At 41.5% G+C, this 24,882-nt stretch overlaps 1 protein-coding gene across 3 annotated transcripts in view; it reads left to right on the forward strand.

Annotated features, from left to right (window-relative positions):
* The window catches only part of Brap (BRCA1 associated protein), a 147,766-nt gene that overhangs the window by 119,766 nt on the left and 3,118 nt on the right, over positions 1 to 24,882 (forward strand). For 2 of the 3 annotated variants that reach the window (XM_087198403.1, XM_004843790.4), the window contains exons 3-11: positions 930 to 1,128; positions 2,504 to 2,693; positions 8,776 to 8,889; positions 11,120 to 11,268; positions 14,628 to 14,703; positions 15,431 to 15,569; positions 16,095 to 16,204; positions 18,591 to 18,680; positions 22,443 to 22,546. In XM_087198403.1, the coding sequence (XP_087054529.1) occupies positions 930 to 1,128; positions 2,504 to 2,693; positions 8,776 to 8,889; positions 11,120 to 11,268; positions 14,628 to 14,703; positions 15,431 to 15,569; positions 16,095 to 16,204; positions 18,591 to 18,680; positions 22,443 to 22,546 (1,171 nt within the window). The remainder of the gene's footprint in view (positions 1 to 929; positions 1,129 to 2,503; positions 2,694 to 8,775; positions 8,890 to 11,119; positions 11,269 to 14,627; positions 14,704 to 15,430; positions 15,570 to 16,094; positions 16,205 to 18,590; positions 18,681 to 22,442; positions 22,547 to 24,882) is intronic. The other variant, XM_087198404.1, reaches the window with a different exon arrangement.

The raw sequence follows: 24,882 nt of genomic DNA on the forward strand, positions 1-24,882 counted from the left end.
CTGGCCTTGGCTGGCCTTGAACTCACAGTGATCCTCCTACCTCAGCCTCCTGAGTGCTGGGATTAGAGACGTATGTGATTCTTGTTAAGCCATGTCTCACTGCCTCTAAATGTTTCTTCTAAGTCAGGCATGGTGGTACACACATAAAATCCAGGTTATTCAGGAGGCTGAAACAGGAGGATCAGTTGAGCCTAGGAGTTCAAAGTCATAGTCTGGGCAACATAATGAGACCTTGTCTCAAAAAATACATGATTGGGGCCCAGGGATTTAGCTCAGCAGTGCCTGCCTCGCAGACACAAGGTCCTGAGTTCAATCCCCAGTACCAAGATAGATATCTATCTATGTATCTATCTATATCGATATAGATAGATATCTGTTTATATAGCTATCTATCTATCTATCTATCTATCTATATATGGTTGATTAGTTAATTCATCCTAACAAGTTGGATTTGCCACTCTAGTCAGTGAGGGGAGAAAGCTCCTTACCACTAAGTGAGCAGCAGATCCTAAGTGCATCCAGAAAAGTGTATTGTGCCTCCCCCTGCCCCTGCTCTACCAGCACTCTCCAGCTCAGGGGTGACTGTGTTCTGTGTCTGGGTGTGGTCAAAACTGGTAGATTTGATTTTCAAATGCAATACCCCTGGTTGTTTGTCCTACTTAGGAGTACATGATGGAAGATGCCTGCTGATTATGCTACTACTGGATATAAGAGGTGTCCTTGAGTTTCTCAGTATTGAGATTTTTATGGGGGAAAAGGCACTTTAAAGTTGGGATGACCCTAAACTCAGCTATTCTGTGAATTTAGTTCTTAATGCAATACTTTACACTTCCTTTGTCAGAGTTTGTTGTTCTGACTTGTATTTTAACCTAATTAGAATCCTTCAACATATTTCTGTTTATGATCTATTAATTTTTGATTTATAAAAGATGAGTTAAAAGATACAATGGAAGAAAAGGAGTCTTCAGAAGCATCTCTCCCTGCACAGAAAAATAGAGATCAAAATAAAGAATGCATAAATGCAGCTCCTGATTCTCCATCCAAACAGCTTCCAGACCAGATCTCATTCTTCAGTGGAAATCCTTCAGTTGAAATAGTTCATGGTATAATGCACCTATACAAGACAAAGTAAGAAAAACCTTTTTCCTTTTAGGTTGATCTGTTTTTTGCCTTGGAGTAGAGAAAACTCTTGGCCTTTCATGTACTGTGCCTGAGGGGATTCTTAGATATTTTATATTCTCTTGATTTTGTAGATGGGATCAAAACTCTTATGAAAGAAACATGTAGTAGTTAAGAAAATATTCCCTTAGCACTTAGGCATGGATGGTGATTGGGGAATTGAAAGAAAAATGATAAAAACAACCAAAGAAAATGATCCACAACATCATTATTGTCCCATACCCCCACTGAATTCTTACTAAAGAAAATAAGAAGTCAGTTAACTAATTATAATTTTACTTTACTGTGGTCCATACAAAGCTTGCCAGAGGCACAGAGAAAGAAAACATTTGGCTAGATAATCGAGGAGGTGGGCCATGAGCCTCTTGATAATTGGTATCTGATCTCTTAAAGGCTGTCCTTGTTCTAACTTGTTGGCCACTTCCCTCCTGGAAAAACAGCTGTCAAGTGAGTTTGTAGCATTTTAAAAGCAAATGAAGCCGGGCTGGTGACACATGCCTGTAATCCTAGCACTTGGGAGGCTGAGTCCAACCTGGACTACATAGTTAGTTCAAGGCCAGCCTGGGCTACATAGCAAGACTGCCTCAACAAACCAAAAAAAAAAAAGTAATTGAGGGCTGGGGATTTAGCTCAGTGGTTCCACCGCCTGCTGCGCAAGTAGAAGGACCTGAGTTTGATCCCTGGTTCCAAAGAAAAAGTAATTGAATTGTGGGGGATTTTTCTGTCCTCTCTTCTAGCTATTCCAGCTCAACAATACTTTCTGTAATCTTTAATCCCATCCTCATGATTTAGAATTCTTCTAGATTTAGAGTCTTATTTTTATCTAAACTCCTTGAGAGAAGTCACAGCTAGAAATGAGTTACTCAACAACAGATTATTATTCAGAAAATAATAACTGCCTCACAAGCGCAAGGTCCCGAGTTCGATCCCCAGTACCAAAAAAAAGAAAAGAATAAAACACAAACTAGATTTTCCTAGTATTAATTTATGACCATAATAAATGTTTAACTGAAGATTGGAAATTCTAGGGGGGGTGTAATATAGAGACAGGCGGCAGAATCACTGAGCTAAATCCCCAGCCCTAAGGGGGTGTAATATAGAACATTTTAAAGCTTGCCTTAGTGTCCACTGAAGATATGTTTGGGGATTTCACATTTATTCATCTAGTGCATATTTCAAGCAAAATGACAAGATATTTAAATTGATTTGGGAAGTATTACAAGTTGTATTTTTCCTATTTTATTGGACATAAGTTATCTAATTAGTGTTAATTGAACTAACCATACCTCATCTATTCAAGACAGTCTAATTATTGTCTTATTAGTAAGATGACCTCCTTAAAAGAAGATGTGAGGCGCAGTGCCATGCTGTGTATTCTCACAGTGCCTGCTACAATGACCAGTCATGACCTTATGAAGTTTGTCGCCCCATTTAATGAAGTAATTGAACAAATGAAAATCATCAGAGACTCTACTCCAAATCAATATATGGTGCTGATAAAGTTTAGTACACAGGTAAAAGTTAAGATATTAAAAATCTCTTTGCCACAGAAACTGTCATTTTGAAATTGTATGATCTAGCAGTATGTGATTGACAATGTTTTGCGTGTAAGGTTCTTTTTTTTTTTTGGTACCAGGGATCAAACTTGGGACCTTGCGCTTTCGGGGCAGGTGGTGGGACCACTGAGCTAAATCCCCAGCCCTGTGTGTGAGGTTCTTTACATGTGTCTTGTAGGGTACTCTTGTAACCGTAGATGTATTTCTGAATTCATTAGCAGAAATACAACTGTTATTCTTACTGGTGAGTTCTTAATGTATCTCACTGGGCATGAAATCTGAGGTTTTACCGGTTTATCCAATGGTAACCCTACTCTTAAAACAGTAATTCCCGGGCTAAGGATTTAGCTCAGTGGTTTCGCCCCCTGCTGCACAAGCGCAAGGACCTGAGTTCAATCCCTGGTACCAAAAAAAAAAAAAAAAAATCAGTAATTCCCAAACTCTTTGAAGTTGACACCATCATTTTATTTGCCATTTTATTACCCCTACTTCTTTCATTTTCTTTTTTTCTTTTTTTATTTCATTTTCTTTTTACAAGGTGCTCTTTGACACATTTTAGAAATTTTTGTAAAATTTTGATGATAAGAGAGATTTTGTGGCATTCTTTGAAGTGTTAAAGATGCTTTAGAGTCCTGATTGGAAATCACTGCAACAGGGAGACTGAAAAAATGGTGTTATTTTCAGTTTTTGAAAGTGCATGTAAATAATAATATAATAGTTACTGTTTGATGCAGAAAGGTCTTACCATCCCTCCATTTCACTCACTGCATTAAGCAGCAATTCTCATGCACCTCTGTTCTAAAGATGTTAGGAAGGTATCCCGTTGGTTTTGCCTACTCATTCTTTTGAGCATGTATTTTTTTTTTGGTACCGGGGATCGAACTCAGGACCTTGTGCTTGTGAGGCAGACGCGGTGCCACTGAGCTAAATCCCTGGCAAGCATGTATGTTTCTATGTGAATAAGATTTAGGTATTCAGTTATTCTTTTTTTTTTTTTTTTTTTGGTATTCACTTATTCTATTCTTGGGTTCATTCAGTGTATATCTTCTGTTAATAGCTTGTTGTACATGTCCATTGGAATTTCTTTAGGTTTTGAAATGCACCTTTGTCATCATTTCTGTGTCATCTCAGTGGTAAATAGCCTCCTGAATTTGCCCCAGATAAATAGTTGCTAGCTGGATGTGTCACTGCGGTCATTTGCTATTGCCTCTCTGACCAGTTCCCCAGGTTTGTGAGTGAAAGGGAGCCCAAGGCTCTCTCCTTCCTCATTACAGAACTCCAGCATTGGGAGCAGTGGCAGCCATTCAGTGGCCATGTGGAGGAAATCAAGAGAAAATGACAGTTGGAATATATTCGTACCTGTTCTGTAGGTCCCTTTAGTGTGGAGTTCTGTGTACAAGAGGGCACATAGTTACTATCTTTAACCTTTATGAAATGTCCCATCATTAAAACACATTTAAAATGTGTTTTCAACGGTCCTGTAGACTTAGACTTCACAAGTTAACAGTGAGAACAGAAAAGCACTTAACTCCTCTTACTGACTGTCAGCAGACCTTCTGAGTGCTCTGAGGAACTTCTGAAGCTATCGGAAAGTGACACCTTGAATTTGGTAGCACATGTGATAATAATAATGGTGATAATAGGTAACCTTTATTAACTGGGTGTAGTGGCACACACCTGTGATCCCAGCTATTGGGAGGCTGAGGCAGGAGGATTACTTCAAGTTGGGGGCCAACCTGGGCTGCACAGTGAGTTCAAGGCCAGCCTGAACTGCAAAAAAACCTCTAAAAAACAAACAAACAAAAAGCTGGGTACGATGACAGACACACACTTGTAATCCTAGCACACTTTTTTTTTTTGGTACCAGGGATTGAACTCGGGTCCTTGTGCTTGCGCAGCAGGCAGCGAAACCACTGAGCTAAATCCCCGGCCTAAAGATCGATTTTTTTTTTTCCAGTACCAGGGATTGAACTCAGGATCTTGCATTTGTGTTCAGGTGCCAGAACCACTGAGCTAAATCCCCAACCCCCCAGCACTCTTGAGAGGCTTGGGCAGGAGGGTTACAAGTTCAAACCCAGCCCAAGCAACTTAGCAAGACCTTTTCTCTTTTTCAGCTTTTTTTTTTTTTCTGTAGTACTGGGGATCAAACTCAGGACCTTGTGCTTGCGAGGCAGGCGACGGTCCACTGAGCTACATCCCTAGCCCAGCAAGACCTTTTTGCAAAATAAAAAAGGTCTGGTACTATAGATCAATGCAAAGGCCCTAGGTTCAATTCCCAGTACTAAGGGAGAAAAAAGTGTATTAGGCTTTTCTAATAGTCTGAAGTCTAATAAACCCACCACACTAACCTACTTAGTACACCCACAAACTTCCTTGTAGCAGGTGCTACTCTTTTAATGTGCACATGATACCATGAATATTTTCTGTTGCTTTTGGTAGATTTTATTTATACATCTGCACTATCCTTTCCACTTCTGTTTTGGTTGTTTTGTTTTGAGTTGTACTATTTATTGTTACTCTTGGATCTTAGGTTCTGATCCTTATCCTACCCAGGCCCATCCTCCCAAGGACTAAGACCTAATAACCTCTTGGCATAAGACCTGAAGTTGTTAAATTACTACTAGGCTCTAATGAGAATATAGACTCAATAGCTCAACTGACTGTTGAGCACTTACTAGATACCAGACCCTCTTCTATGTACTTTTCATTTAGTAGCTCTTTGAATCCTTTCAGCAATGTCACAAGACAGGTGGTGGTACTTCTCATTTATTTATAGTTGAGGAAATAGGCATAGATAATTCACTAACCAAAGTTGTTAGGTAAGAAGTGTCAGACTTAGGATTTAATCCCAGGCAGACTGACTATCCTGGGCAGCTATCTACATTATTACTCTGTTCTTTTTATTACCAGAGAATTTTTCATAAACCTCTGTATCTTTTGCAGTCTCTTGGGTTTCTTTTGGCCTTAGCTTTATGTTGGAGATCTTATAAAGAGATGTGCTCACAGGGGCCGAGGGTGTAGCTCAGTGGCACTGCGTCTGCCTCGCAAGCACAAGGTCCTGAGTTTGATCCCTGGTACCAAAAAATAAAAAGAGATGTGCTTACAAATTTGTAATATGGAGCTAGGTGTGGTGGTGCAATGCTGTAATCCCAGCACTTGAGTGGCTGAGGCAGGAGCATTGCTGGGAGTTCAAGGCCAGCCTGGGCTACAACTTAACGAGTTCAAGGCCAACCTGAACTACATAGACTCTTGTCTCAAAAAACAAAAATAATTCCCCCCCAAAAAACCCCCACCAGGGCTGGGGATTTAGCTCAGTGGTTCCACTGCCTGCCTCGCAAGCTCAAGGACCCGAGTTTGATCCCCCGTACCAAAAAACCAAAAAACAAACCCCCACCAGATTTGTAATATGAACTTTAGGAAATCTGGTCTTTGAGTATGAAATTTATACTTTATCAGGAAACAAAAATAAGAGATGGTTCATTTTATTGTTCTTAGAGATTAAAAAAAAGATAACCCCTCGGTACTGTGTTGGCTTATTTTCACTTGCCTGCTTGGGTAGAACAGTCTAGAAAACCATTTTGAGAATAAAAATGTATTTTCAACGCTGCAGTTGATTGCTGTGACAGTGGAGGAACCCTGTTACAATGGATGTTTCTTTTTCCAAGTGTAGCCTCTGAAGAGTACAGTAAAATCAAAAGACTGGAGGGAGAAAATTGGGTTCCTTTAAATTTTTTACTCCATACAATGCAGACATTAAAAGTTGCTTCCTCTCCGTTCTTTGCAATGAGCTGCCGGCTTTTGTGCATTTTGATACTGTATTGAAGAAGAAGCCGTGTGTATTTTGTTCCCTCCTCTCTTCCTGGTGAAGAGCACAGTGCTTGGCACTTAGTAGGTGCTCAGTAAATATTTGAAAAGTAAGCCAGGCATGATGGTATATACTTGTAATTATAGGACTCTGAGAGGTTGAGGCAGGAGGATCACAAGTTTTAGCCCACACTGGGAACTTGGCAACTTAGCAAGATTCTGCCTCAAAAAAAAATTGAACAAATAAAGCTATTTATCTAATAATGACCTTTGCTTTAGCCTCCCCAGTGCTAGGATTGCAGGTGGGCACCATCACGCCCAGCTCTAATAATGACACTTTAAAGAAGACATCACGGTGTTCAAATTGGAGATCTCAGCTGTGTAGATGTTACCAGGTTTTTTTTTTTAAGTACATTTCTTTGGTATAGATGAACATCTCCCCCAAGAAAAGAATAATTTGGTGTTAAGCAGATTTGGTCACATGCCTTATCTGTTTCTCTGAGGCCCAGGCACTTGGTGAGCATTTGCAGAGCTCCAGATCCAAGCAGGAGTCTGTCTGCCTTCCCTCAGGACTGGCTCAGCTCATGGTGGTGCTGGGAGCCTGGAAGAGCTGAGCTGAGTCCATCATCCAGGCAGGTAGTTCCCTCAGCGAGGAATGCCTTGAGCTTCCTGTGCTGCTTACTCAGGCAGTAGTGTTTCAAGAAAAAGCCATTGCTCCAAAACAATGAAGGAAGCTACTTGAGTTTGCCTCTTCTTAATATTACAGAGATTTATTATCCAACAACTGGTTGTACACATTTTGAATTTAAAATGCACAGTACACAGAATGTTTCCTTCAAGAAAGTTGTCCTTCCCTTCTCCCAATAAAACTACTGCATTCAGAATTGATCGTCCATCCTCGGCTGCTTAGCTTACTTGGTCATGTTAAGAAAGCATAAATAATCAAAAATCCACAATTGGATTACATCTTTGGAGTGGAATTAAAAGCTTTGTGAGAAGCTTGGGGTGGCAGTGAAATTCAGAACCCTGTGAGAGAAGTTAGACAGGCAGGACTCATTGCCTGGGACAGCCTCAAATCTTTTAGTAGAGGTTGACAACAGTAAAATCCCTCTTTCCCCTGTACCCCAAGCAGCTTCTCTACATTGGTAGAGCCAAAGCACACAACTTTCTGTTTGGGCTAATGCCTGTGTGGAGGAAAGAAATACAGACAAGCCTTGGTCTCCCTGCTGCCTCAAAAAACTGACTCAGTTTAAAAACTGTAATCTTTTTTGTTGCTGTCTATTAAACCTAGGCTAGAAGGTTCGATTTTACCAGTGTCCTTATCACAAATGGGTATGTGCTTTTGGAAATTTACCTAAAGGAGGCTGCTTTTCTTCATCTGTCTTCCACTATGAAGGAATGTGACTATTAGTTTTTTGTTTGTTTTGTTTGGCTGGTTTTGGGGGGCTTTTGTTTGTTTGGGTTGTTTTTTTTCTTTTTTTTTTAATACAGGTTGGCCTTGAACTTGTGGTAATTCTCCTGCCCCAGCCTACCAAGTGCTGGGATTACCAGCATGCACAACCATGCCCAGCTGGTGACTATTAGTATTCTAAAAACTGGTTTATTTTGGACTGTTTGACCATCACCAAGAGTTTTGCTTTTGATATTGGACACTCCTGATGGGATCCTTATGGAACTATCATACATTATATATATCATGAGTTATGTGATGTATTATTTGATTTATTGAAAAGGAGTTGGGTTTTCACCACATACTCCTTTTTTGTTGTTGTTGTTTTGTTTTAAAAGATGAATGCTGATAGATTTCTTTAAAAGAATTCTTCCATAGCTGTCATCAGTTATGATTTGGTTACAAGCTTTATAGAAGCATGTTTTCTCAGCTGCTGCAGAAGTGAAGGCTAGAGGAGAAAAACTTATCAAGGGAAATGTGGACCACGGCTGGTTGAATATTAAAATTGTACTTTCATCTTCCTACACCTCAATACTTCCTGCCAGTCCGAGTCAAAACTCACATGTAGCCCAGGAAACACTGCCAAGCTGCTGGAGACTGCCCTGCAGAGTGTAATCAGCTCAGCAGCCTGCCTCAGTAGTTGTTACCTCTTTCTGGCAGTTGTTTTGTCTCCTTAGCATAGATTTACAAAGCTGATGAGGTAAACAATCGAAGTTATACATCTGGAATATGAAGCAGATTTTCAGTCATTCTGTCTTATTTCCTCTTCCCCACTGGGGTGCACAGGCTGATGCAGACAGTTTTTATACGGCATGCAATGGCCGCCAGTTCAACTCCATAGAAGATGACGTTTGCCAGCTGGTCTACGTGGAAAGGGCTGAGGTGCTGAAATCAGAAGACGTAAGTGTGAATGCTGCTTATATTGATTCTAAATCCATCAGATTGGTATAAAATTGGATGCTAAGGTAACTGTGGAAATGCCCAGAGTAGGCCAAACCCTAGAGACAGAAAGGTGATACATGGCTGCCAAGGGCTGAGGCAGAGAGGAATGCAGAGTGACTGCTAACAGGTGGTGGGGTTTGTTTTTGAGGTGATGGAAATGTTCTGGAATTAGATAGTGGTGACAGTTGCTCTAAGAACCACCGAGTTGTACACTTTAACATAGAGAATTTCGTGGGATATGAATTTTATTTCATTTTTTTATGTTCCAAAAAATATTTTTAAATGTGTAAAAAAACCCTATATTGTTGAAATTGAGTGTTAATCTATTCCAGATCAGTGAAACATCCCTAGTGCTGAAATGTTTGTTTCTTTTGGTACCAGAGATCGAACTCTAGACCTTGTGCTTTTGAGGTAGGTGGTGGAACCACTGAGCTAAATCCCGGGCCCTGAAATTTTTTTTTTTTCTTTTTTTGGTACCAGGGACCAAATTTTGGACCTTGCACTTGCAAGGCAGACGGTGGAACCACTGAGCTACATCCCCGGCCCCCGAAATGTTTTTATTGGAAATATTAACCCTATTCCTCCTTTTTTTAGTATATGTACTGCCGCAGTGAGCACCATTAGTCCTCCTTTTAATTATTAATTCTGCTTTGCTTGTGATTTGCAGTTGCTCTGATCTGCCACCCTCAGTGGGAACCCTTCTTGCAACATGTGCTTACTCAAATTATTTTATAAAACAGCAGATTCAGCTCTATGAGAATTTTTAAGATTGCCTTTCTTTTAAAGTAGACCTAGAGGGCTGAGGATGTAGCTCAGCAGCACTGTGCCTGCCTGACAAGCGTAAGGTCCTGAGTTCGATCCCCAGTACCAGTGAAAGAAAAGAAAAAGAAGAGAGAGAAAAGAGGAGAGGAAAGAAGACAGAGACAGAGAAAGAAAGTAGACCTAGTGCCGGGCTTAGTGGCACACACCTATAATCCCAGCACTCGGGAGGCTGAGACAGGAGGATTGCCAAGAGTTTGAGGCCAGCCTGGGCTACATAGTGAGACCTTGTTTCAAAAAACCAAGGGCTGGGGATTTAGCTCAGTGGTTCCACTGTCTGCCTTGAAAGTGCAAGGTCCCAGATTTGGTCCCTGGTACCAAAAAAAGAAAAAAAAAAAAATTTCAGGGCCCAGTATTTAGCTCACTGGTTCCACCACCTACCTCAAAAGCACAAGGTTCCGAGTTCAATCCCTGGTACCAAAAAAAAAAAGAAAATGGGCCGGGGATGTAGCTCAGTGGTTTCACCACCTGCTGCACAAGCGGAAGGACCCAAGTTCGATCCCGGTACCAAAAAAAAAAAAAAAATCAATCATTACTATGTTTCCGGAAGGACCCGAGTTTGATCCCTGGTACCAAAAAAAAAAAAAAAAAAAAAACCAATAAATTGGGCTGGGGATTTAGCTCAGTGGTTCCGCTGCCTGCCTCATGAGCACAGGGTCCTGAGTTTGGTCCCCAGTACCAAAAAAAAAATAAAACAAATACATGAATAAAGTACAGCTAGTGATCTTTTTACCTTGAAATCAGCTTTGAAATAAATTCTACTTCGATTGTTCTGTTGTTTGATTAGGGAACTAAAATGAATGAATGATACAATTGGGTTTCCTTTGTGCCAAGTGCACGAGGCCTCTGATTTGAGGTTCTTTTCTCTAAATGTGCATGGCTTCTTGAGAAATTTCTCGTAAATATCTACTTTTCAGAGACTGTAATATGGTTTTTCTCCATTTGTCTGGGGTTATTTTGGAGACAGGGTCTCGCTATGCAGTTCAGGCTTCCCTTGGACTCACTGTATAGCCCAGGCTCACCTCAGACTCATAGTGATTCTCTGGCCTCAGCCTCCCAGGTGCTGGAAGTACAGTCCTACACCACCACACTGGGCCTTTGTTTTGTTTTTCCAGGAGTTTTTGTCTGCTCTGTTCACTACTGTATTCTCAGGGCCCAGCACAGGGCTGGGAATATAAATGGTACTCAATCAGTACTTGTTGAATGAATGAATAAATAAATGAAAAGCTTACTAATTTAAATTACTTGCATAGAGCTGTAATGTTGAAAACACCCTCCTAGGAGTCAACTGGAAAAGTATTGTTAAGAGGGAAAAAAGAGATGGCTGAGGGGTGCACAGTGAGGCTTCACGCGCAGTGTCTTCCTGCAGGGCGCCAGTCTCCCAGTGATGGACCTCACTGAGCTCCCTAAGTGCACAGTGTGTCTGGAGCGCATGGACGAGTCCGTGAATGGCATCCTCACCACACTGTGTAACCACAGCTTCCACAGCCAGTGTCTACAGCGCTGGGATGACACCACGTGAGTGCAGGACCGTTCCCCACCACAGGACCGCATTGTAACACTTACCCAGAATTAAAAATCGCCATCACCAAACACGAGCCACTCCAAGTGTTGATTCTACCAGCCAGGCACCATGATAGTACAGACTCTTCCATTTTTCTCCTCTTCCTCAGTTCACCAGGGAATCTGGATTCTTAGACCAAGTCCTTCTTAGAATGGATGCTGGTTCTGAATTCTTTTGGCATTTCCCAGAACAGCATGAATTGTTCTTTCCTTCCAAGAGCCAGAATCGAAAAAATAAAAAGCAAAACTTGGCTTTAAGGCTTTTGTGTTAAAGTGAAATCTGTGTCTTGGGTTTAGCGGTAGGGCATTTGCCTAGTGTGCACAAGGCCCTGGTTTAATCATAAACACCAGGGGGAAAAAAGAATGAACTCTGGGTCTCAAATTTACCTATTATGTGCACTTGGTTTCTTGGTTTCTAGCATTTGCTTCAGCTGTCTTCCCAACTGGGCAGCGGCAACCTTTATTGGGCTGTTGATGACTTGATACCAGCTAGTGACAGCAGCCATCAGCTATGAGGCACACACTTACGTGTCCTGATTCCCAGTGCACAAAGAAAGCCTTAGTCATAGGTGACATTGCTGCACACAAAGAATACCTTTTCCCCCTTAAGTCCAATGTGATTGCTCCCTTTGCAAACTGCACTGCAGGGCTTAGCTAGAAAGGTATGTCAGGCACTGGCCTTACGGGTTCCCAGAACAGAGCGAAAAATTGACAACCAAGCAGCCACACAATTAAGTGTGGAACCACAGCCTTCCCAGTGTGCAGCATTGTGACTGGAGACCTGGGCCCTGACACCACCAGGGCCACTTGAGAAGTGATGTCACAAGGAGGGAGGGATAGGTAGGAGTTAGCAGCTGGAATACGGGAGCAAGAGAAAGCAGTGATGCAGAGGGCTGTGCACAAGAAGGGGAAGTGCACATTCGAGGAGTCCAGGAGTTAGGAGGGAAAGAGTCCACAGGAATCCATGTTTGCACAGTTTCCACAGAGCAAGGACCTGGCCTGCCTTGCTCCCTGTCATGCCGATCACGTGGAGTGTGAGACATGGCTTCCTCCTCAGAAACGTACAGGTCATTGTGTGAGTGGGTTTTCATACAAAGGAGACAGACTGGATCCTTCAGCTTTCTGATAGGAAACTCATAGCCTGCCTGTCTGTGCAAGAACTTAGTATTCTTTCTGCTTTTCTCCTTTTCTTGCTTTTACCGACTTGGAGCTTTCTTTCTTGGTGCCAGTTTAGTCAGCCTCAAATATACCCCACTTTCTGTTTGCCCATCTGTTAAAATATATTCATGACATATTGAGTAGTATTACTTTGTCTTGACTAATAGAAAAGGGTTAATTGGGCTGGGGATTTAGCTCAGTGGTTCCGGTGCCTGCCTTGCAAGCACAAGGTCCCGAGTTCGATCCCCGGTACCAAAAAAAAAAAAAAAAGAAAAGGGTTAATTCATTTTTTTTTCATTGTTCTTTTACTGGCTTTTTTCCCCCTGGTACTGGGGATTCAACCCAGGACCTTTGCACTGAACTACATCCCCATCCCCATCCCTTTTTCTGTTTTGTACTTTGAGACAGGGTCTTGCTACATAAATGGCTCCAGGCTAGGCTTAAACGTCCAATCTTCTTGCCTCCCAGAGTGCTGAGATTATAGGCTTGTGCCACCATGTCTAACTTGTTGGTTCTTTGTAAATCCAAACTTGGAAAGTAAGTAGAGCACTGGGATCTTCAATATGATCTTCATTGTAAAGCAAAATGTTATATGTGTTTAGTTTTATTGACACACTCTTTTTTAAAAAAAAATTTGGTAGTCTGTAGCAGTGGCTCATGCCTATAATCCCAGCACTCAGGAGGCTGAGGCAGGAGGACCAACACAAGTTCAAGGCTAGCCTGGACTACATAGTCAGTTCAAGGTCACCCTAAACTACATATTGAGACCCTGTCTCAAAACACAAAATTTGGTAACATTTACTGCAGATTTTAGATCTAACTTTTAGGAGAAACCTGGATAAGACAGGGGTATACCTGGGCTGGGGATTTAGCTCAGTGGTTCTGGAGCCTGCCTCGAAAGTGCAAGGTCCTGAGTTTGATCCCCAGTACCAAAAAATATATACATAAATAAAAATAAAGGACGTATTTTTAATGATTTAATTTTTTTATATTTTTTGTGATTTTTTTTTTTTTTTTTTTTTGGTACCGGGAATTGAATTTGGGACCTTGCACTTGTGAGGCAGGCAGCAGAACCACTGAGCTAAATCCCCAGTCCCCATTTTTGTGATTTTTAATGATTTAAATCTTTGGAAAATGGGGACAAGGTAGATGGTTTGGCATAAAAGTACATTATGAATAACCAGACATGAAACAAAATAAATAATGTGTCTCAAGTCCTAATTCTAATATATATGCTGCCGAAGCAAGCACTCTTATGTCCTAATTCTAACCTGTAAATATTCAGGCTTTTGATCAGCTAACTCTTATAAAAGTAGGAAAGTATATGAAGCAAAAATTCTCCCTTTTCTTCTGTGGTATCATTTTGTATGATTTCATTTTATTTGAGAATAGCTCAAAATGTTTCCAAGGTAATTAGTTATTTCAAATTTAAAAGTAATCACTTAGGAAAATAATTTTAAAATAGCATGTAAGGCTGGACTGGTGGTACATGCCTGTAATCCCAGCACTTGGAAGGCTGAAGCAGGAGGCCTGCACTACATAGTGAATTCAAAGCTACATAGCAAGACCCTGTCTCAAACAAAAAAAGAGTAGAGGGCTGTGGATTTAGCTCAGTGATTTCGCCGCCTGCTGCACAAACACAAGGACCCAAGTTCGATCCCCAGTACCAAAAAAAGAAAAAAAGTAGAAAGCTGAAGCAGGAAGACCACAAGTTCAAGGCCAGTCTGGGCAATTTAGCAACTTAGACCCTGTCTCAGAAAATAAAAAGCCCCTACTGGGGATGTAGCTCAGCAGCATAGCACCAGCCTGGCATTCGAGAGGCCCAGAGTTCAATTCCTAGTACTAAATAAATGGCCTAAGGATATAGCTCAGTGCAAAGGCACTAGCTAGGTTCAACCCCCGGAACCACCAAAAGAAAAGAAAAAAGCTTTTAAGAGAAGAGGATGTGAAGTCCAGTTTGGGGACTGGGGATGTGGCTTAGTGGTAGAGCACTTGCCTAGCATGCATGAGACCCTAGGTTTGATCCCTAGCACCACCCCCAAAAAGATGTTTCCTGTTCAAAATATTTAGTGACTATTGTGTGTCACACAACCGTTTTTTTGCTTTCGGATTCTTTTATATCTAATCTGAACCATTATCTTTGGTGTCTGGGATAGGTGTCCTGTCTGCCGATACTGTCAAACACCAGAGCCAGTGGAAGAAAATAAATGCTTTGAGTGTGGTGTTCAGGAAGTAAGTAATGGGTGGTGGGAAGAACAATGAACACAACTTTGGGGGGCCAGGGATTTAGCCCAGTGGTTCTGGCACCTGCCTCAAAAGACAAGGTCCCGAGTTCGATGCCCAGTACCAAAAAAAAAAAAAAAAAAAAATCCAGAGAACACAACTTTGGAATTTTCTTCTGCCTAGTGCGATTTAAATTTTTTCTGAGTCTGATATTTTTTTTTTCCTTTTGTGTCTTTTTGTTTGTTTGGGGTCAGACAAGACATAGAAATGTACAAATATGTTATTCCTAAGCAAAATACTTTATGTTTTTGTTCTCTGTTCCTTAAAAGACTTAGACTGACTGACTTTCTTTCTTTCTTTCTTTCTTTCCTTCCTTCCCTCCTTCCTTCCTTCCTTCCTTCCTTCCTTCCTTTCTTTCTTTTTCTGGTATTGGGGATCTAACTCAGGGCCTTGTGCTTGCCAGGCAAGTGCAGCGCTGCTGAGCTACATCCCTGGCTTAAGACTTGAACTTTTATTGACATACTGTGAATGTTTTTCTCGCCATTTCCCTAAAGTTCTGTAGAAATCAGAAAAAATGACCCATAAAAGCATCCTTAGCTATTGGGTTTTAAACCTATTTATTTAAAACTCTTATAGAAACAACTCTTAAGTCTCGTTCTTTGTCAGTGCCTTGCCACACCATGCGGGCCAGGTCATGTACTTTTATTTAATTAAGATCTTCCCTCCTCCTCGGCAGAACCTTTGGATTTGTCTCATATGTGGCCACATAGGATGTGGACGGTATGTGAGTCGACATGCGTATAAACACTTTGAGGAAACACAGCACACCTACGCAATGCAGCTCACCAACCACCGAGTCTGGGACTATGCTGGAGGTGAACCTCGCTCGTTTTCTAATTTAGATTCATTCTGCATGGAAACTTTTCCTTCTGAACCTCTCCATTTTCCCTCACAGTGTGAAACGTCATCTTCCTAAGAGCTGTTGCAAACTTTAATTCTAATGGTGCCATTTCCTAGGAACGACCTGAATTCCACATTATAAAGAGAATTTATGGTTCCACTCTTGGCTTCTCAGTATCTCTTTAAAATTGAAATGATTTGACCAATTTGAAAAAAATTTAGATGTATAAAAACAAAATTTCTGTTAGAGTTAAAAGTACGTGGTATGGTGGTGCACACCTGTAATCCTAGCACTCAGGAGCTGAGGCAGGAAAATCACCATGAGTTCAAGGCCAGCCTAGTTTACACAGTGAGTTCAAGGCCAACCTGAACTACATAGCGAGACCCTGTCTCAAAAAACAAAACAAGAAAAAACACATGGCAACCCTTTTCATTTTAAAGAAACATGCTTTGGTCGACTCATTCTTTTCCTCTTTTTTTTGACTCATTCTTTCCTTTAGATAATTATGTCCATCGACTGGTTGCAAGTAAAACAGATGGAAAAATAGTACAGTATGAATGTGAGGGTGACACTTGCCAAGAAGAGAAAATAGATGCCTTACAGTTAGAGGTAAGATACTTACTAGTTATCACTCAGAGCCTATTCTGTTTCTGCTCCTTTTACTATTCTAACTGGAAAAGCTGTTTGGCCATTTAGTTTTGTCATTTACCCTACATGTAAACTTAAAAAAAAAAATTCCATCATTGATGTGAAGAATTATTTTGTCTTGTTTTTCTTTTTTGAAAGTCTAAGCTTCATGTGCTTTTCTTACTTTCAGTGTGACATTCCTAGCTATCTCAAATTCAGGGTAATTAACATAATAAAGGTAGCTTCCATAGCTGCAATAAAACCGGATATAAGAACATTCCTGTTGGCATCACACTAACAACTGGAAACTAAACAGAAAAAACCCATAGTATCTCTCCATCCCTGGAATTATTGGGTACATACTTTGGGCTGGCACTTTATGAATCAGAGACTTACATTTAAATGTATACTCAAAGTATACATTTTAAGTACATAAGTATAGGGCTGGGGATATAGCTCAGTGGTTCCGCTGCCTGCCTTGAAAGCGCAAGGTCCAGAGTTTGATCCCTGGTACCAAAAAAAAAAGGTAGTTCCCTAAAGTATGTAAGTATAGACTTATATACTTAAAGCCTTTTTTGAGTATTAATATATTTAAAGAAACAAAATTTGCACAATCTTGTTTTTCTCCATAGCAGTAAATCCTGTCTACTGTAAAATTCTCATAAATTCTGTGTTAATGAAGGGGAAATTTCAATATGAGTCCTTCTTTATGTAAATTTTGAAAAAGACTGTTTTAAGCCAGGCGAGGTGGTACACACCTGTTATCTCAGGTACTTACTATTGTGAGACAGGAAGATCACAAGTTCAAGGCCAGCCTGGGCAACTTAGACCCTGTCTCAAAAAAATGAGAAGGACTGGGGATGTAGCTCAGTGCTCCGTGGGTTCAATCCCTAGTATAAGAGGGGGGTTGGGAGGGACAGGAGACAGGAGAGAGAAGTGTTTATTGAAGGCTGCTATCTTTTAGCCACTGGAACCCACTCCCTGCCCTTGTGAATTATGTATTCTGATGGCACAGACATTCTCCTAATTGTTCCTTCCCTCTAGCCTACAAACATTTAGGTCTCTTCTTCTAGAATGGTCTTTCCAAAATAATGATGTGATTTTGCCACTGCTTGGATTCTCCTTTGCCCACAATTCTTAATATACCACCCTAAAGCTTTCCATAGGCCCTGTCTCTCCATACTGTACTCCCCAACCTCATTGGTGTCACTTTTTCATTGCTGAAGAGATCCTAAACATCCACAGCTCTGATTTGGTCCAGTAGTCCTCTGGAGTAAGATCTCTCTGATTGTCAAGAGCTTTGTCCAAAGTCCTACCAGATCTAGTGCCATAAGGCATTTGTTCCTTCTTTGTAGTTACAGCACTGTTGGATCATTCATGCGCCCATGCAGCAAGTTTTGACACCCAGTGTGTGCCAGGTACTAGAAATACAGAAGTAAAGATACAGCTCACTTTCAGAGTTGAGTCCAGTCAGGAAAACAGGTGGAGAAACCAGTGACTAAGGACTAGTATCATACTGCTGCTGCTGGTGGGCAGGGTGCTAAGGAAGCCAAGAAGGGGAGCTTAGACCAAAGGTTGGGAGATGGATGAGTTCGTTTGAGTTATACACAGATTTCTTTTTTCTTTTTTTGCAGTGCTGGAGATTGAACCAGAGCCTTGTGCATTCTGAGCTCATGCTCTACCACTGAGCTACACCCTAGCCCTGAGTTATAAGTAAATTTAAAGCCACTGTGTTTCTTTTTAAAATCAGCCAGACCACTATAAGTTTTTGTATATGTATATTTTTCTGTTTTTCCCAATTAGACTTTAGACCTCAGAGGGATGGGGGGCAGAAGTGTAATTTTCATTTCTGTGTCCCTTAGTCCAGTGCCTGTTGAGTACAGTGGAAGTCAGCCATATCATACATACACTCCTCTGTGCGTGTGTGTGTGTGTGTGTGGTATTGCAGATCAAACTCAGGGGTGCTCTACCATGGAGCAACATCCCCAGCTCTTTTTATTTGGTGATAGGTTCTTGCTAAGTTGCCCAGGCAGGACTGGAACTTGCAATTCTCCTGCCTCAGTCTCCCTAAATGCTGGGATTATAGGCATGTGCCACCACCCCCAGCTTTTAACATACATTCTGATGAGCCAGGAATGGTGGCCCACGCTTATAGTTCCAGCCACTCTAGAGGCCGAGTCTGGAGGATCACATGAGCCCAGGAGTTTGAGACCAGCCTGAGCAACACAGCAAGACCCTATCTCATAAACAAAAACAAAAAACTACATTGTGATGGTTACATTTATTCTTTTATAAATCGTTAAGGATCAGGTTTTAGTTGGATCTCACAGACTAACAACAATGACTTACATTTATTCTCTATTTCTAGTATTCATATTTACTAACAAGCCAACTGGAATCTCAGCGAATCTACTGGGAAAACAAGATAGTTCGGCTAGAGAAGGACACAGCAGAGGAAGTAAGTCTGGTCTGGTGACTGCCGAAATGCAGTGGAAAGCAATCTGGTGGTGTGTGGAAGAAGGGAGAGCACAAGGCAAAAGGAATCTTCAGAATTTTCCCTTTGTGATAATTTTCCTAGTGTGATAATTGGTAGAGAACTATTTCACCTCTAAAAAGAAACCTTGGACTTAACAAATTGAATGTTTCGGTATTTTAGAGTTTTAAGAGGTTTTGTGTGGTTTTTTACCTCAATCAGATTCTAGTACCTTATGTAATTCCATTAAAAACATAGAAGTATGCCAGGGATTTAGCTCAGTGTTCCACCGCCTGCTTTGCAAGTGAAAGGACCCAAGTTCGATCCTCAGTACCCCCCCAAAAAACATAGAAGTATTTACATGAGGGTTTGTAATTTGGGTCACACAGTTGATTTTTCAACCTGGGAACAGCTGCTTTGGGGAGCTGAATGGGAACTTCTGAGGCGATGAGATAGTGCTGAGGCTTTCTAAATTGAAAGAAAGAAAATTGAGCCAATATCTTGGAGCTTTGGGGATCACCCTGGTAAGTTACTGGTATAGCAGTTTCCAAACTGCTACTACTGGCAGAAGTTTCCAAATTTTAATCAAATAACCTTTAAAGATGCCATTCAGCTGGGCAGGGTATTACAGACCTGTCGTCCAACTACTTTGGAGGCTGAGATGGGGTCACCTGAGCCCAAGAGTTTGAGGTTAGTCTTTGCAACATAGTAAGACTTTGTCTCAAAAAATAATTAACTAGGGGAAAGAGGAAAATCCCATTCAGTTCTTCCAACACACAAAAGAGAAAAGTGGTGTGATTTTAATGAAAAGCTGCAGGAGGGCCCAAAACTTCTTGCTTGATTTTACACTTGTTTCCAGCATGTAAAGGGAAACCCTGAGGGTTCCAAAGAAGGTAGTTTTAAAGCCAGTGAGAGGAAGATGAAGGAGGAGAGGGAGAGGGGACATAAAAAGAATTGAGATGTGTTATGTACATGGATGAGCTCCTACAGTGAATGTAATCATCATGTACTGCAAACATGTACTAATGAAAAGAAAAAAAAGGGGCCGGGGATTTAGCTCAGTGGTTCTACCGCTTGCCCCGAAAGTGCAAGGTCCTGAGTTCTATCCCTGGTACAAAAAAAAGAAAAGCACTTGTGGGTTTGTGCATAATTAGGGCTTTAGACCTAATGACAGTATGTGTGATTCAGCCATTTCCTTAGTAGCAAATAAAGGCTTTTAAAATGATTATCTTAGTGATTTGGCGAGTCCCCACCATTGCCTGGACCTTCTGAGCCAAGAATTGCAGGCCAGGCTTGGGGCCCACATTCGGGGTAGAATTGTCCTGAAGCCTAGCCGGCCCAGGCTCTTACTTTGTGCTAGGACCACAGGCCCTACTTTCTGGGTATGACTATAAGTATGAGAAACAGGATTTCATTTTAAAAAATAGTTGCTTGACACTAGCTTTTAAATAATCTCTAATGAAAAGTTATTGATGCAGTTCTGACAAGAACCTTCGAGGCAGCAGCAGAGGCACTCAGGGTCACTTGACCTTCTAGTCTGAATAGGGCTTGATTGCAGCACATGCAGGGAAGGACTTGCCTCCCTGCACTCGCTGGAGGCAGACCACGCTCGCTGCCACTTGGTCTCACATTATGGACTCGCAGGGAGGCGTTCTGGCAACGCAGGTGCAGCCTCACTAATGGGTTTTTCTACAGGAGACACCAGCGTGACCACCTAAAGTACTTGATGCAGACCCCTGAGAGCTCAGCTCAGGATTCTCTCTGCCCTTTAAGATTTCTTAGGATTGACTGCATTCCTGAAGACGTACCAGAGGAAATAAGTCAGGGGCAGGAAAAGGGAGCGCCAGAAAAGTGCTTGTGCCTGTGTGTACCATACTTCTGGGTGGGTAAGACAGAGCCCAGGGCAGTCCAGATGAAAGCTTGAACTTTTTGTTTTCCAGTAACAAATGTCATTTATCCTTAGAAGTTCATGGCCAATGCAGCCCTCTTGTTCTACCACTGCTACTCTTTATTAAGTATTTTTGTAGTACTGAGGGTTGAATCCAGGGTCTTCCGCATGCTACGTCTGTGCTCTACCACTGATCTACAGCCCAACCTTTATTTTATTATTAATTTTTTATTTGGAGACAGAGTCTTGATAAGTTACCCAGGCTGGCCTCAAACTTGTGATCTTCCTGGCTCAGCCTTCCAAGTAGGTGGGATAACAGGCATGCACCACCAGGCCTGGCTACACTGTAACATTTTACATTTACCGTGTTATATATGTATTTTTATATAACACCAGACACATTTCACAGTCACTGATTTAAATGGAGCTAGAGGCCCATAGAGGCTTGTTATATGAATCACAGGTAGGATCTCTGTTACGAGTTTAGATCTAGTCCAGAAGTCATGTCTCCTTTGGTATAGAGCTTTTACCTCCCTGCTGGAACAAGGTTTAGAACTTGATTTTGGTCCCAGACAGGATTCACCACATTCCAGCTGTGTGACCTTGGCCATACTGCCTTGTATTTGTCTAAACCCCAGTTTCTGTCAGTAGTTGACTTATCTACAACACTGGCCTGTTATGCAAAATAAACAACATATTGCCTGTGAAACACATAGCCAGTGTCTTGACTATAGAGTTTAAGTTTTTGGTCACTTTCAGTCCTTATTATTACTGCCTTGTGATCCAGGTCACCCAGCCTCTGCACTTCCCTTTCCCATTTATCTTCTCCCAGTGTCCTTAGGCAGAGGAGTTGAGGTGGTTCCCAAGTCTGTAGAGGCACACTGGGATCAGTCCAATGTTCCCCTAGCAGTATGTATTCCAAAGATACATTGCCTTTATAAATGAAAAAAAAAAAAACCACTGGCTGCCTTTATTTTATATGGCTTCAAAGTATGTGAGAAAATCAGTAGTTTAGAAAACAACACAAGAACTAGCTATAATGAACTGTCCCAAGTTTCTCAGATGACCAGTAGGTAGTAACTGTTGAAATACAAGCTCAGGAGGAAAAGCCAGTGGGGAGTTAATAATGGGAAGCTCTGGTTGGCCTCGGACAGACTATCTCCTGTGCCAGGGCCTGAGGCTTGGTGATACTTTTCATTGGCTGCACTGGATATTCAGCAGCTTATTCTCTTCCTTATCCTAGTATAGAGAAATAGTAAGCAGAAAAAAGATTCCTCAAAAATTTTCTTTCTGGGCCAGGTATGGTAGTATAAACCTGTAACCCTAACACAAGTCCAGCCTGGGCAACTCAAAAGAAATTTTTTTCTATTTATTGTACCAGGGATCGAACTCGGGACCTTGCACTTGGGAGGCAGGGGACAGAACCACTGAGCTAAATCCCCAGCCCTTTTTGTTGTTTTTTTTGAGACAAGGTCTCGCTATGTAGTTCAGTTCAGGCTGGCCTGGAACTCACTATGGAGCCCAAGGCTGGTTTTGAACTCATGGTGATCCTCCTGCCTCAGCCTCTCAAGTGCTGGTATTATAGGTGTGTGCCACCATTCCCAGCAGTTTTTTGTTTTTCTTTTTTTTTTAAGGGCTGGGGAAATAGCTCAGTTAGAAGGCCCTGGGTACAATCCCCAGTACTAAAAAAAAAAATACATACACACATATATATATTTTCCTATCACAAAAATTCTTTCAAATGATTACCTGACCTTTTCAAAGTTTGCTCTGTCAAAGTTGTAACAGATAATGGAGGAGGGATGACATTAGTCCCAAGGACCACAAAATTTTACCTGTTCTCTCATTTGTTCTTTCAGATTAACAACATGAAGACCAAATTTAAAGAAACAATTGAGAAGTGTGATAGTCTGGAACATAGACTAAATGACCTCCTGAAAGAAAAGCAGTCTGTGGAAAGGAAGTAGGTATAATTGATTCATTAGTTTGTTCTTTATTTTTAGTTTTTGAGACAGGGCCTTGGTATGTAGTTCAGGCTGGTCTTGAACTCACTACATAGCCCAGCCTGGCCTTAGATTTGCTGTGATCCTCCTGCCTCATTCTCCCCAAGTTCTGGAATTCCAGGTGTGCATTACTACACCAGCTTTTTGCTTTTTTTTTGGAGATAGGATCTCATTATGCAGTTCAGTCTAGCCTTCAACTCACTACATAGCCCAGGCTGGCCTTGAATTTGGGGCAGTTCTCTTGCCCCAGCCTCAAGAGTGCTAGGGATTAAAGGGTTGTACCACCACGCCCAGCTCTTAGCTTCTGTTCTTTAAATTAGCCACTTTCTGGTCACAGGCGCTATAAGCTGATAATTTTCTTCATTCTTTTAGAAATACCCTTGTTTTCAATTAGGTTCTGTATGTGGCCAGGTTTTCAAAAGTCTTCCCTACAGATGGAGCAAACTTACTATGATTTGTCTTTTACTAAAATGTGAGGTGCTTCCCGCAAAGTGGGTACTGTGTAGAATGGAGTCTCTCCTGCTGTCCTTAGGATTGCTGTGTGTCTGGATTTCTTCCATGTTTGCCTGTGGGAAGGAGCTTCCTTGTGTCAGGAGCCCACAGCTTCTTTGAGTCATGATGGCTGAGACGTGGCAGTTAGGAAAGAGATCCCACCTACACTGGAAATGTAGGATCTGGCCTTTGGCAAGAAATAAAGGCCCAAGATGTAAAGTAAAAAGCTGCAGAGTAAAAAGCTCCAAACAGGATGGCAAGAACATTCCCTGCCACTGTTGTTTGGAAAGAAAATTGTTACTGATTGCATTTATCTTTCTGGCTTAAGTTATATTCACAGAAATGATTGGATTTTTTTACATTCCTACAAATAGATCAAAAAACACATGTAGAGGAGGTAATTGGTCCTTAGAATGTGTTTCAATAATCTTTTTTTTGGAGTAAATTTAGCTTACAAAAAGATTGAAAAGATAGTATGTATAGGTTTCCCTTATATCCTTCACCCATTTCCCCCTTCTGTTAAAAAAAAAATTATTGGGTCAGGATTTAGCTCAGTGGTGCCATGCCTACCTCATAAGCGCAAGGTCCTGAGTGCGATCCTTGGTACCAGGGAAAAAAAAATTGTCCAGCCGGGTACCATGGTATATGCCTGTAATTCCAGCACTTTGGGACACTGAGGCAGACAGATTGAAAGTTCAAGCCCAGGGCTGTGGATTTAGCTCAGTGACACCACGCCTGCCTGACAAGTGGCAAGGTCCTGAGTTCGATCCTTTGTACCAAAAAAAAAAAGTAAGTTCAAGCCCAGGCAGGTATGGCGCCACACACCTGCAATCCTAGCACTTGGGAGGCTGAGGCAAGAGGATCACTGCAAGTTCAAGGCCAGCCTGGACTATATAGCAAGACCTTGTCTCAAAAAACAAACCAAAAAAGGGCCGAGGATTTAGCTCTGGTTCCGCTGCCTGCCTTGCAAGCGCCAGGTCCCAAGTTCCATCCAAGTTCCATCCCCGTACCGCCCCTCCAAAAGGGGGTTGGGGTGGGGTAAAGCTCAGCACTGTGGGTTTAATTCTCAGCACACCAAAAAATTAAAAATTCTCCTAACAAGTTTAAGTGCATTAAAAACCAAAGTTAGAACTAAAAGTTTTCTTTTTTAATCCCCTGGGTCCTGCTACCTAGAGGTAACTATTATCACCAGTACCAGTGAATATTTATTCTTCTACATCTTTGGCTCTACCTATGTAAACATCTCACCTACATCATCTTTTTTTTTTCTACAAAAAAAAATATTTCCTTTGGTGAAGTACTGTTTTGGAGATGCTTTTTCATACTGGCACATCTAGATCTAGCTTGATTTTTATACAGTTGGATGGTCTTCACAGTATAGATGTACCATAATTTAACTAGTTCTCATGTCTTGCACTTCTATAAACATTCATTTTTGAGTTGATCTCGCTATGTAGCTCAGGCTGGCCTTGAACTCACTATGGAGCCCAGGCTGGCCTGCCTCAGCCTCCCCAAGTGCTGGGATCTCAGGCATGCACTCTATAAACAGCCAGCTGTATAAACATTCTTGGAATAAGCATCTTTCTTCATTTGACATTTTTTTTTTTTTGGTACTGGGGATCGAACTCGGGACCTTGTGCTTTCGAGGCAGGCAGCGGCACCACTGAACTAAGTCCCTGGCCCTTCATTTGACTTTTTGCACAATCCTAAGTATATCTGTTCTGTGAGATTAAAAAAACAGATTAGCTGTGTCTGAGTGCATGTGAATTTTTAATTTGTGTACATATTTACATATTGCCACGTT

This window comes from Heterocephalus glaber, unplaced genomic scaffold (assembly GCF_053883595.1).
Source record: "Heterocephalus glaber isolate CG9 unplaced genomic scaffold, H.glaber_assembly_v1.0 deba00001687, whole genome shotgun sequence".
NCBI classification, from domain to species: domain Eukaryota; kingdom Metazoa; phylum Chordata; class Mammalia; order Rodentia; family Bathyergidae; genus Heterocephalus; species Heterocephalus glaber.